This window comes from Balaenoptera physalus (assembly GCF_965194825.1).
Source record: "Balaenoptera physalus genome assembly, chromosome: 13".
NCBI lineage: Eukaryota > Metazoa > Chordata > Mammalia > Artiodactyla > Balaenopteridae > Balaenoptera > Balaenoptera physalus.
In genome coordinates this window covers 8,811,997-8,824,987 of record NC_138892.1, presented here as the reverse complement: position 1 = coordinate 8,824,987, position 12,991 = coordinate 8,811,997, and the positions used below count along the sequence as shown (strand labels likewise).

General features: G+C 41.3%; 1 protein-coding gene across 12 annotated transcripts in view; it reads left to right on the top strand.

Moving 5' to 3' along the window:
- TNRC6B (trinucleotide repeat containing adaptor 6B) overlaps nt 1-12,991 on the top strand; it is a 261,503-nt gene that overhangs the window by 64,515 nt on the left and 183,997 nt on the right. For 10 of the 12 annotated variants that reach the window (XR_014252491.1, XR_014252492.1, XM_082420570.1 and 7 more), the window contains exons 2-3: nt 1,818-1,891; nt 7,303-7,393. Coding sequence is in view for 10 of the 12 variants with exons in the window: in XM_082420570.1 (XP_082276696.1) it covers nt 7,349-7,393 (45 nt within the window). In the remaining 2 variants the exon portion in view is untranslated. The remainder of the gene's footprint in view (nt 1-1,817; nt 1,892-7,302; nt 7,394-12,991) is intronic. The other 2 variants (XM_082420575.1, XM_082420574.1) reach the window with 1 other exon arrangement.

The window sequence follows — 12,991 nt, the reverse complement described above, 5'->3', positions numbered from 1 at the left end:
CCGCAACTACTGAGCTCACGTGCCTCAACTAGAGAGCCCGTGCGCCACAACTAGAGAGAAGCCCTCGCGCCTCAACAAAGATCCCACATGCCGCAACTAAGACCCGATGCGGCCAAAAATAAATAAATAAGTAGCACCCCTTATAAAAAAAAAAAAAAAGAGGAGTAGAAGGGAATTAGGCACAGGGCCCTCAGAGATGTTAGTGAGCAAGGAAACCCTGTGCAGTCTATGTGACTAGAATGTGAAGTGACGATGGGTCTAGAGAGATCTTGAATTTAACCCTGAGGGTAGTGGGTAGGTATTGACTGAATTTTGGCAGTGGTATGCTCAAAGGTGAAATTGGCTTTTTAGAAAGGAAGGTTGCTGGGATAACAGTGTGTATGATAGAAGGGTAAAGATAATAATTAAAATGTCACTAATATCACAGCACCATTCCATCTGAGATTTATTTATTCAAACACTTAAAAAAATAAGCTAAGGTAGAGATGATGATAGATAAGAGGGCAGCAAGATGCTTTCGAGAGTCAGTAAAACACTACCTCAAATGTAGGACTAAAGCTATAATTTATAATCCGTAGCCATGGGAAGTGGAATGTGCTTTCTTGGACAGAAACATTAAGTTGATTGTGAAATCACCTAGGGGGCCAGTTGAAATCAACTAGGGGGCCCGCTTCCAAATAGTGACCTCTTTCTGACAACAGTGTAGCATGTTGAGCAGAATATCCTTCTAGCATTTGTTCCTGCCATTATAAAATGAAGGGACTGGCCTGGGATCTCTAAATGTCTAATAAATGGCTGTCATTTCATATATATTTGTATATATATGAGTATATATTTCACATATATATAAAGAGAGAAACATTCCATCATGAAATAACATTTTCACTGCACTTATTAGCAACTTGCTATCATCTGATTTGATTTTGAAGAGGCCATTCCAGCAATTAATTAGAAACGGATTGGGGAGGCGCAGGAGTAGGCCCAGGAACACCAGCTAAGAGGCCTCCACAAGTAAGGAATGATGATAACAATGAAAATGAAGAGTTATGGGTGGATCTGAGATCCATACTGTGAAAGCAGGAATGACAGGACTTGCTGAAGGACTGTGAGAGGACTGGGGTGGGGTGAGAAACCCAGGGTGACTCTGAGGCTCTGACCCAAGCACCTGGGTGGAGGACGATACCCTCTCCTTATTTTTTTTGGCCGTGCTGCACGGCATGCCAGATCTTAGTTCCCTGACCAGGGATCGAAATCGTGCCCCCTGCAATGGAAGCACAGAGTCTTAACCAGTGAACCGCCAGGGAAGTCCCAGTTATACCCTTGATTGAGACAGTGGAGACAGGAGAATGGGGTCTGGGGGTGGTACAGGGGCGCAGGGGATGAAGAGTGCAGTTTGGGATGTATTGAATCTACAGTGATTATGAGACAGCCTCATGTCAAATGGAGAAGTTGAAAAAGCAATTTGGTATTTTTTGGTAGAACAAATAAGTTAAATAAATAATAAAGGTTTAACATCGGTTGTCATGTTTCTTCAGAAAGTATTTCAGTTAACATTCTTAAAAACCATTCACCTTTATAGAGCATGTGGCTGGTGCCCTGCCCTGTGTTAAGTGTTTTACACATATTTCATTTAAACTTCCAAAGAACCCTATGAGGAAGGTGCTGTTATTGTTCCCAATGTTGAATGAGGAAGCTGAGGCTTGAGCTGTTAGGCCACTGGCCTAAGCGTCAATAGCTGGTAGGTGGAGAAGCCTGGATTTGTACCATGGCATCTTGCTGTGAGCATGAGGCTCATTGTTATTTTCTTCTCTTTTCAGGGTTTTGGTTTTTGCACTGAATGTAGTCTAGACTCATCTTCACGGGCTTGTGTTGCCCCAGGATACTGTCAAAGGTAAGTTTTTAAAATCTATTTCCACCGCGTATTGGCAGTGAAATGAGAGAGTCTTCATCTTAAAAAGAAGAAAAGTACGTTTTGACATTAATGCTTCTTTCCAGAGTTCTTACAGAAGGGTATTTAAAGTGGCCATCACACCAGCCCTTTTGCATTTCCACTTCACTAGGTCCCTTTAAAAACACCTGTATTTCGTTTGATACTGACATTTGGTGCCTCATCCTTTTATGAAGCTAGAATTTGTTCTTAGATTTAGCAGTTTCACAGTTTTACGTGAGTGTAGCCTCGCTTCTCTGCCTCCGGGCCCTGCCCCCTCCGGTCTGTAGTCCACGCGCTGCCAGAGCCAGCGTCTAACGATAGATTTGCTCACGTCGCACCTTTGCTTAAACAGCTCTCGTGGCTCCCGGTCACTGCAGATGTCATCCTACAAACCCCTCCAAAACCTAATCCCAAACAATGTTTCTGGCTTCTTTTTTAGTAAACCCCTATCTGTAAACCTTACCAGACCATGTTCTGTTCCCCAGACATGAAGTTATTTTTCACAGCTTTGTGCCTTAATGGATGCTCTTCTCTTTGCTTAGATTTTGGAAGAGGGGAGAGGAATGCAACTATTTACTCTTCCTTCTTGTAATCTCCTGGCAGAATTTCTTTTTCATCTGTGTTCTAAGAGCACACGTTGTTGTTACAGCAATGAAGCATTCGTTATTTTAAGAGTTATTTGTATCTGTCTCCTTTACTAGTCTGTAAACCCTTTGAGAATTCTTGGAAAGGAACGGTTTTTGTAGTGCCTATTGGCTGCTTCTGGACACCTTGCTCAGTGCTATACATATATTATTATTATTAATTAATTCATTTATATTTTTTTATTTTTGGCTGCATTGGGTCTTCACTGCTGCACGCAGGCTTTCTCTAGTTGCGTCAAGCGGGGGCTACTCTGTTGTGGTGCTCGGGCTTCTCGTTGCGGTGGCTTCTCTTGTTGCGGAGCACGGGCTCTAGGTGCACGGGCTTCAGTAGTTGTGACACATGGGCTCAGTAGTTGTGGCTTGCAGGCTCTAGAGCGCAGGCTCAGTAGTTGTGGTGCACAGGCTTAATTGCTCCGCAGCATGTGGGATCTTCCCGGACCAGGGCTTGAATCTTTGTCCCTTGCATTGGCAGGTGGATTCTTAACCACTGCGCCACCAGGGAAGTCCTATTATTTAACTTAATTCTTGTAGCACCTCCTCCTGACCAGTTTTATAGATGAAAATAATGAAGATTAGAAAGTTAAGTAACTTGCTCAAGATTATACAGCCAAGAAATGACAAAGAATAATGGTTCTGCTCCTTCAAAGCCAAAGCTCATTCTACTACACCACACTAGCCCAGCACCATCTGGCATGTGGTGAGGACCCAGTAAATATTTATTGAATAAATACCTATTGCAATTTAAACAAAAAAGACTTGAGTTGATTAATTCAGTCATTCTTACATAGAAATTTATTGGATACTTATTAAATGCTGGGTACACAGTTTTACGTAATCTGTTAATACAGAGATTAATGAGAAATAGTGTCTGGTATCAAAGGGTTGATAATCTAATAGGAGAGGCATTAATGTAAGTAAATAAACCCAATACAGTGTTACAGATCTTATAATAAAATTCAAACAAGATCCACTGGGAACACTGAGGAAGGAATCACCAGTTCTGCCTAGAGATGGGACAGGAATTACTTTATAAAAGCTGAGTCTCGAATGAGAAGTAGGGAGAGGAAAGGCCAAGGGAGTAATATGAATAAAAACATGGAAACCTGAAACAATCTGGCATATTTGGGAAGCTGTAAGTAGTTCACTATGGCTGGAACAAAGTGATCAAAAAGGCCTTGGCCGATGATGCTGGAGAGACAGGTGAGGGCTGGATCCTGGAGGACTTTGAAAATATTAACATATTTGCCAACTTCTTTAGAGAAGATCGAGCACAGAGGCTGCATGACATTACTCATATTTGCTCATTAATGTCTGCTGAGGCCTGTCCTGTGTGTGCTGAAGCACTGTGCCAGGTCAAGACTATCGGTCACCTGCTTTATTCACCTTCCTTTTTGTCAAAAGGGCAGTAAAACTGATTTAGACCATTAGACACAACTATAGCCATGACTTCAAACAAGAATGTCTTAGAGGCTTTCTCAAGAAACACATTGAAAAACATTAAGGATAGTTCAAAATCAACCAAAAAAAAAAAAAAAAAAAGAGAGAGCAAATTAAATAAAGGACATCAGTATGACATTTAGTGAGAAACCTCTCAATTTCCATTTCCCCTTTGAATTGCCTATATAAGCCTAGAACAAACAATTTAAACATAGAACTTCATTGGTTTTATAGCACATGTACTGTTTGAAATTCAGCTGCCTTGCAGCTTATGTACAGCAAATAATTGTTACACTCGCTAAATATCTAAAAGGTCTGTATGAAGAAAGTCTCTTTTCCCTAAAGTCTAATCATTGCCTCAGCCATGCCTGCTTAGGAAAAGCTGTGCCTGCATAATTCAAGGTCAGGCAGCAGCCTTCTGTACTTTGAAGCCACCCAAGCCTGATAATGCCCTATTGCCTTTGCTGAGGCCAGCATAACTGGCATTTGCTTGCTAGGCCAGAGTGGCTGATGTATGCTGAGGCCACTTGCACAGCTGACATTTAGATGAGCTTTCAGTACCACCACCACCACTGCTGCCACCACGACTGACTGTGGCTTGTTGCTTTGCTGAGGCCGGCGAAGCCCCCAAGCCTTTGCTCAGGCTTCTCTGCCTGGTGCATGCAGCCTTGTCTCTATAGAAACAGCCACATACCTGAAGACGGAGTTGCCATAACTACAGTTACACTAAGGTCAAAATACAGTGTGGCCTATGCTTTATAAAATTGTCTTTTTTTTTTTTTTGGCTGTGTTGGGTCTTCGTTGCTGTGTGCGGGCTTTTCTCTAGTTGAGGCGAGCGGGGGCTACGCCTCGTTGCAGTGCGTGGGCTTCTCACTGCGGTGGCTTCTCTTGTCGTGGAGCATGGGCTCTAGGCGTGCGGACTTCAGTAGTTGTGGCACATGGGTTCAGTAGTTGTGGCTCGTGGGCCCTAGAGCGCAGGCTCAGTAGTTGTGGCGCAGGGGCTTAGTTGCTCCATGGCATGTGGGATCTTCCCGGACCAGGGCTCGAACCCGTGTCCCCTGCATTGGCAGGCAGATTCTTAACCACTGCTCCACCAGGGAAGCCCCTCTATGCTTTATAAACTTCTAATTTGGCCTCAGTAGTTAAAAGCTAGTATATAACTGTAAAAACTCATGTGGACTAATGTAAACCTCTATAAGGTCAAAGCACTTTGCCTCTCACAAAAGACCAAGGCCCAAAGTCCTGGGCCCAACAGAAGCCTCAGAAATTTCACGTGTATTTTTCTCCCCAAATTTTGCTTCATGTCTATTAATCAAGACTATAGTCTCATGTGCCAGATTTAGGTCTTTGAGAGACCTAATAAATAGCACTTTTTCCCTAGGCTGAGTTCTATACCATTGAGAAATAGAGGAGTAGGGCATTTGGGAGACCAAACTATCATCTTTATTACTAATAAAGCTGTTTTGGAGAATGCAGCTTACATCTACGGGCAAGAGTCTTAACAGTGAAGCGCAGAATTCAGCAGACTTACGTGTCACAGGTAACCGTGAGGGACCTGTATTGATGGGTATGAGAGTGGAGCACAATGCTTGCTCCTGGGGGACAGCTGGCTTCCGAAGGGAAGAGACAGAAGGGGCTGAGCTCACATGCCTTGTTTCTCCTTCTGGACTCACCATTCAGATAAGATCCTGCGCCTCCACTGGGGAGGAATGTGTGGATGGAGTGGAGCCAGGAGTGAAACCTCAGGAGAGGGGAAGAAGCGTTCCTCTTTCCAGCGCATTCAAACGAAAGCGGCACAGAAATAATGGGGGTGTCTTTCCTGGTCAGCTATGTCTGTAATGTATCATCTATGAAATACAATCTCTATTTCAGTAAAGCAGAGTGAGAACTTAAAAGACATTTGTGAAGCAATTTGTATACCAGATCTTCCTAGTTATGTTATCGAGTTTTTCCAGTGCTGTCAATTTAGTTTTTATAGAAAGAGTAATTCTGCTTCTGCACAACTGTCATAAACAGGTGAGGGACAAAACCAACTAGAGAAAGCCTGTTTCACTTGCTGTGAGCATCAGCTGTGTATTTTACAGAGGGAATGGACAGTGTCGGTTCACGTGGAGTGAGTGAATTGGTGTTGGTTAAGGGGCTTCCACTGTACCAATTTTACATTTCATTACATAAATACACATTGGTTCCCAAAAATCCTTATTAGGTGAGCACAGTAGGTATTTCGATACCCTTTCCCACCCAACAGGTAAGGAAACAGATTTCCAGAAATGTTCAATACCTTTTTGGCCTTAGGTCTTGGTTATTGAGAAGCCTGCACCAGAACCAGATTGCGAGGTCCCCAGACCTGCTGTATTCATAAAGATTTCTCTGCACACCAAAAGGATTCACTGTCAAACATCTTTTTAGCTTTCATATTTTGTAGCTATGAGCCCTTTGAAATATTTGAAAGGCTTTGAAATATTCATACCTGTATTGTAATGGAGATTTGTTTTGTATCAGTTTGAGTACTTATTCCTTAATAATTACGTACTTAATGAATTAATTTGAATGTTGCATAAACTTTTAGTAGTTTCTTTTTGGTACATTTTAATTCATAAAATTTTAACACTTTTATTGGACTCATCTTCTTAGAGGAAAAATTACTTTTTATTGTCTTGCCCTATGAATAGTCTGTTCTCATATAAAAATAAATTAACTGACATTTATTTTATTAAGCAGATTTTCTTAAAGTAAAAAGGTGGGATCAACCATTAGAGTACACCTTAATTTCAGTTATAAAATACCATAAATGTTGAACATAAATTATAAACCCAAGAAACCCAGATACTTTCAGTAGCCTAGCCTAATAGCCAGACGGTATGACCTGCTACAGCATAACAACTGGTCCCCTAGTTTACTTAGGTCGGCCTCTTTTCTGACAGGTCAGTGTTTGTACTGCATGAATTGCTGAAGATTTTCACTATTACCTCTGCCAAAAGTCAAAAAGAGGAAAGACATCTAGAACTGTTTAATATTCCAGTGTCTGAAACCTGTCCTAATTATTCTCCCCTAACGTGGGGAAAACTCTCTCCCTACCTCTCTCCCTCCTTTCTTATCTAGGATGCATGTGTATATACACATACACACACATGCACACACACACACGTGCACATGCGCACACACACATTACGTAAGGTCATTGCTTCACAGCATCTATGGTCTCAGTGACAGAATTTCAGTATAGTCTGAGAAAACAAATTTTCACACTGAATTCCTTATGTGTTTTTTTTCTCTTCTTACCTCTTTCAGGCAGTATTTGTGTGTTTCTGCAGAGTTTTGCACAGAGTCTGTTCCCATGCAGACCAATGAGGGAGAAGTATCGGAAGAAAGCAGTTCCAAGGTCAGTGAATTACTGAAGGTGCAAATAATTTGAGCAGAAATTAAACAACAGGAGCAGTGATTGAGTAGAGTGAGTGTTATGTTTTAGGTGAATTTGGAAATTTGATTGATTTAAATTAGAACCTAACCTAAGATTCAGAGGATTTTTTTTCTTCTCAATATCCATTTTTGTTGCACTCGGTGACAAATTTAAAACAAATTTATCTGAACTCATAGAAAAATTTATGATTCATTTGTAGACTACTTTAAGGTTTTATTATGCAAGTTGTATGTACTTATTTTAAAAATTAAAACAAATCAGAAGTGTATAAGGTAAAAGGTAAAAGTCTGTCCCTTATTTCTGCTACACAGAGGTATCACTGATAATTTTTTAGACACTTTTAATTATAAATTTTTAAATGGTAATTGGTTTGGTTTTTCAAGCTAAAGCTTAAATGAGTGCTATCATTGTCACCTGTGTATAAGTAGTTATGTATGTGTTTATCTATATCTGTCTATATCTGGCCTCATGTCCAGAGTCTCCTTGGCTGTTTCTCTTCCTGGTCATATGGAACCCTCGGTATCACTTTCACATCCCTCTTTCTCCTGTCAAAATTGTCTCTAGTCCCTTCCTGGGAGCTCTGAGGGTATCTCACACTGTGTCCTGGGCAGCGCCCAGCATGTTATCTGCTCTGAACCCTCCTGAGGGCTGTCCCTTTTCTTCTGCCACTGCTACTGGTACTCTCTGTGGGAAAGCTTATTCTTTCATCAGAGCAAAAGTGGAGAGGGGTCAGATGTCACCGGGAACCTCCAAAGCATCATGCTAATTGGAAGAAGCCAGGCACAAAAGGTCACATATTGTATGATTCCATTTATATGAAATATGTAGAATAGATAAATCTGTGAACAGAACACAGACTGGTGGCTGCCAGGGATTGGCTGAGGGGAAGGGGAATGAGGAGTGACTGCTTAATGGGTGTGGGGTTTCTGTTCGGGGTGATGAAAATGTTTTGGAACTCAATAGAGGTGGTGGTTGTATGACATTGTAAATACACCAGATGCCCCTGGATTGTTCACCTTAAAATGGTTCATTTTCTGTTATGTGGATTTCACATCAATAAATTATTTAAAAAACAAAAAAGACAGAAAAAAATATCTGTGGGTTCCCATCAGATCAGTCCTCACTGCCTGTTGGCCTCACACAAACACTTCACCAAGTTTTAGAGAGGCCACCCCCTTCTCTGCTCTGTTGGGCTTTGTGGGCTGGGCTTCAGAGAAGCACGGTTTGTGCCCTGAGTCTCAGGGTCCCTTGTGAAAGATGCTTCAGCTTCTTTCTGAATGCCCCCTCACTGCAGTCCATGTGTTAGGTAGAAGGACAGATGTCATCCTGTCTTCTTGTTTGTTTTTTTCCCCCTCACCAGATCTCTTCCTTCTTTCTGTAGCCAAAGAAGAAGCCTATAGACTTTGATCAGACTCATCTAGATCCTGAATCTGATTTAGGGAGAGTCAGAATATGTGACATCTGGACACACTCTAGGAATCTCCCCCAAACACACACCCAGGTCACCCAAAATACACAAACCCCAGGATTTCTATAGTATGCACAGACCCTTCCCCAAGACCCTAATTAATTAATTTATAATGAACTACAGTGTTAAGGAAGACTGGATTCTTGGATCTTCTGGTTAGTACATTCTCTCCCTGGAAAGCTAGGTTGTAACTGGAAGGTTGCTTGACAAGCATGTAACTAGACCAATGTAGAATATTTAATTGTACCAGAGATTCAGTTTCTACCTTCTTTCTGGGAGCAGGGGAGGAAGGACTGCATTTCTTGATTTTCAGTTATTGAATATTTTATCAGTTTAGAATCAGTTAGACTAAAGAATAAAAGAATATTCCTTTTATACTTATAGTAAGTAGATGCCTTGTTCTTTTTTTATTTTTGGCTGCAATGGGTCTTTGTTGCTGGGTGCAGGCTTTCTCTAGTTGCAGCGAGTGGGGACTACTCTTCGTTGAGGTGCACGGGCTTCTCACTGTGGTGGCTTCTCTTGTTGCAGAGCACAGGCTCTAGGCGCAGGATTCAGTAGTTGTGGCTCGCAGGCTCAGTCATTGTGGCTCGTGGGATCTAGAGCGCAGGCTCAGTAGTTGTGGTGCATGGGCTTAGTTGTCTGCGGCATGAGGGATCTCCCCAGACCAGGGCTCGAACCCGTGTCCCCTGCATTGGCAGGCGGATTCTTAACCACTGCGCCACCGGGGAAGCCCGATGCTTTGTTCTTAAAAATTACATTATAACTTTGTTTTCATCAGTCTTAGTTTATGTTTTTTATGACTTTTTTCTTTCTTCTGCTTCTCTTTGTTTAAAATCTTATTATATTCGGAATGATTTGATGTTAATGCAGGAATTTATCATAGTACTATGGTAACATAATTTGTGGTTTTCTGTTAACAGAAAGAAGTTAGGAAAGGTAACTGGTTTTGAGAAAAAGTGGGGACTTTTCTACAAAACGATACTGAAGTGTATCCATTTTTAAAAAAATAAATAATTCTTGAATATGTGCTATTAGGGGATACACAACAATAAATAGAAAAGACGGGGGGCTTCCCTGGTGGCGCAGTGGTTGAGAATCTGCCTGCCAATGCAGGGGACACGGGTTCGAGCCCTGGTCTGGGAAGATCCCACATGCCACGGAGCAACTAGACCCGTGAGCCACAGCTACTGAGCCTGCGCGTTTGGAGCCTGTGCTCTGCAATAAGAGAGGCCGCGACAGTGAAAGGCCCGGGCACCGCGATGAAGAGTGGACCCCGCACCGCGATGAAGAGTGGCCCCCGCTTGCTGCAACTAGAGAAAGGCCTCACGTGAAACGAAGACCCAACACAGCCAAATAAATAAATAAATAAATAAATAAATCCTTCCCTCTACTTTAAAAAAAAAAAAAGAAAGAAAAGAAAAGACGGGCTTCTTACTCTCGAGGTGGTTATGTTTCAGTGGGAGAAACAAATGTAAATAAAGACAGTAATTGTGGATTATGGTCAATACCATGAGGAAAATAAAATAATGTAATATAGGGTGACTGGGAGGACAAGCTTAGGTTAGTCAAGGAAGGCCATTAAAGGCTGTTATGTTAGGGAGTAGCGTGATATGATTGCATTTTTAAAAGATCGCTCTGGCTGCTGTGTGGAGAATGGGTTGGAGAGAGGCAAGAGTGGGAGCAGGGAGACCAGTGAGAAAGAAGACAGTCGTAGTCAGTCACTCAGGTGAGAGAGAAGATGGATTAGCGTCCTGCACTGATGTGGAGGAAGACAGACTTGAGGTGTATTTTGGCAGTAAAGCTGACATGACTTGAGGATGAACTGGAATACTGTTGCTTCATAAAATCAAGAGGCAAATTTCAAGAAAAAGGTAGAATCAGTACTGTCAGATGCTGCTAAGAAGCCAAGGAGATTGGTAACTGAGAAAATGCATCTGGATTTGTTTTTTGAAGAATTAATTAAAGAGAAGGGACGCAAGAAAATGTTCTGGAGGGATGGAGGCGTTCTATGTCCGATAGGGGTGTGAGTTATACAGGTATATCCATTTGTCAAAATTATAATTCTATAATTTACATTTACAATAAAAATTACAACTTTCCAGGTACAATTGCCCTGTGAAAACTGTAAAATAATATAATTAAATAGGGATGGAGAATGGATGGAAGTATGGCTGAAACAAGAATGACAGAATGTTGATGACTGTTGAAGCTTGGTGATGGGTACGTAGGGGTTCATTTGTATTTACTTTGTATGTACTTGAAATTTTCCATAATAAGAAAGGTTTTTTTTTGGCCCCTCTGCACGGCACATAGGATCTTAGTTCCCCAACCAGGGATCGAACCTGCGCCCCCTGCAATGGGAGCACGGAGTCTTAACCACTGGACCACCAGGGAAGTCCCCATAATAAGAAAGTTTTTAAAAGGAATTTATTAATGGTCTGCAAGAGTAAGAGGATGAGAAACTAATTTTATGGGTTAAAAAGAAATGAAATGATAAAGAAAAAAGTAAGAATTGTGGCTATAGTCTACTATCCAGTTGTAGGAAATTTAGACGTAAATGAAGTGAGAAGGAGGCATTACTAGTTCAAGTGAAAGATTTTTTTAATGGAGGAGGCCCATGCATGTTTGAGAAAAGAGGAAAGAAATGAGTGGAGGAAGGCAGAGTGTGTTTATGGAAGAGGTTCACCAGGCTTGTGAGCTGGAAGGAAGCCCCGGGGATCAGTGAGGCTGGCCTTTGCTGCTGTGGTGGTGCCTGAGCTCAGGCCTGAACCCTGCTCCTCTGACTCCTGTCTGGTGGTGGAGAGATATTTAGAGGAGGAAAGAAAGAAAGTGGGGTTCAGCTTTTCTTCATGTAGCCTCTGGAATAGAAGTCATCGTTATTTGGAGAGTTTAGAGTGCACGATTGAGGACTTGAAATGACGAGTTTAGATTTCCTTTTAAGGGGAAGTTTTGGAATTGCATTTGTAGAGAAGGTGCTAAGAAAGCTAATAAGTGAATGAAAGGGTCAATGCAGTTTTTAAAAATACCCGTGTAAGTGTTGTACAAACAGAAATGAGGGGTGCTTATGGTCGGACTGGATTGACAAAGGAAGTCTTCCCGGAGAATTTTGATGCTCCTTTTGAAGAAATATTCTCTGAAACTTTGCAACATCTTCCATAGCTTTTTTTTTTTTTTGGAGAGAGATGTTTGTTTAAATTCAGAGATGGACTGGGGATTATATATTCTTCAAGAGTTAGGAGATGTACACTTCAATCTCTTGAGTTTAGAAGACTGTGTCTGTACTAGAAAGATAAAAAGCAGAGGATGGTTTCTAACAGTTGGCTGTAGGATGGCCATAGATGAATCTATAGTTACGTACAAGTGTTCTTTCCATTTTTCCTTGCTTATTTTTTTTTAACCTCCCTTTCCCCCCTCCTCTTTTCTTCTCATTAATTCTGCAAATACTTATTGAGCATCTATTACGTGCCAGGAACCGTGCTGGGTGCTGACACACAGAGCTGCCTCAGTGAACTGTGATTTTTCTTTCTTTTGATTATTGGAGCCGCAAGAATTTTAAGTGGAAGCAGGAAAAAAGAATGTTAAATTTCACGTTAGTTTAGAACTAGCTTTTTTTCCCTGAATGGTCACTAAGTATAATTTTGTGTGACCTAATCACTTTCTCAAACAGAGTTCTGCTATTTTAGTGAAAGCTTCTATTGTAAATGCTGAAGGACAGCAAGTTGACGGAGTTATTATTAATGTAAAACTTCAGAAGCCCCTGAATATATCCTTTGGAGGCACAGTGACTATTCCTTATATTTTTCCCAAGGACTACTTCAGGACTTATTTAATTTCCCTGCTGGGTCTGTGAGAGAGAAACTTGAATAGAATTAACACAGTTACCCATGAATCTGTCTTATTGTTATACATTTTCAGAAGTTAAGTATGAAAATTATGTTCTGTAAAAAAGTCTTTGATGCCATATCAGAAATCCAAAGCTGGGAGCATGAACTTCATTGGCACGATTCTCTTAGAGAGAGACTTACGTAACTTAATTTATTTAGTATTTTTGTGCTTATGCTGTCACATTAATCTAAGAACAGGTACTATTT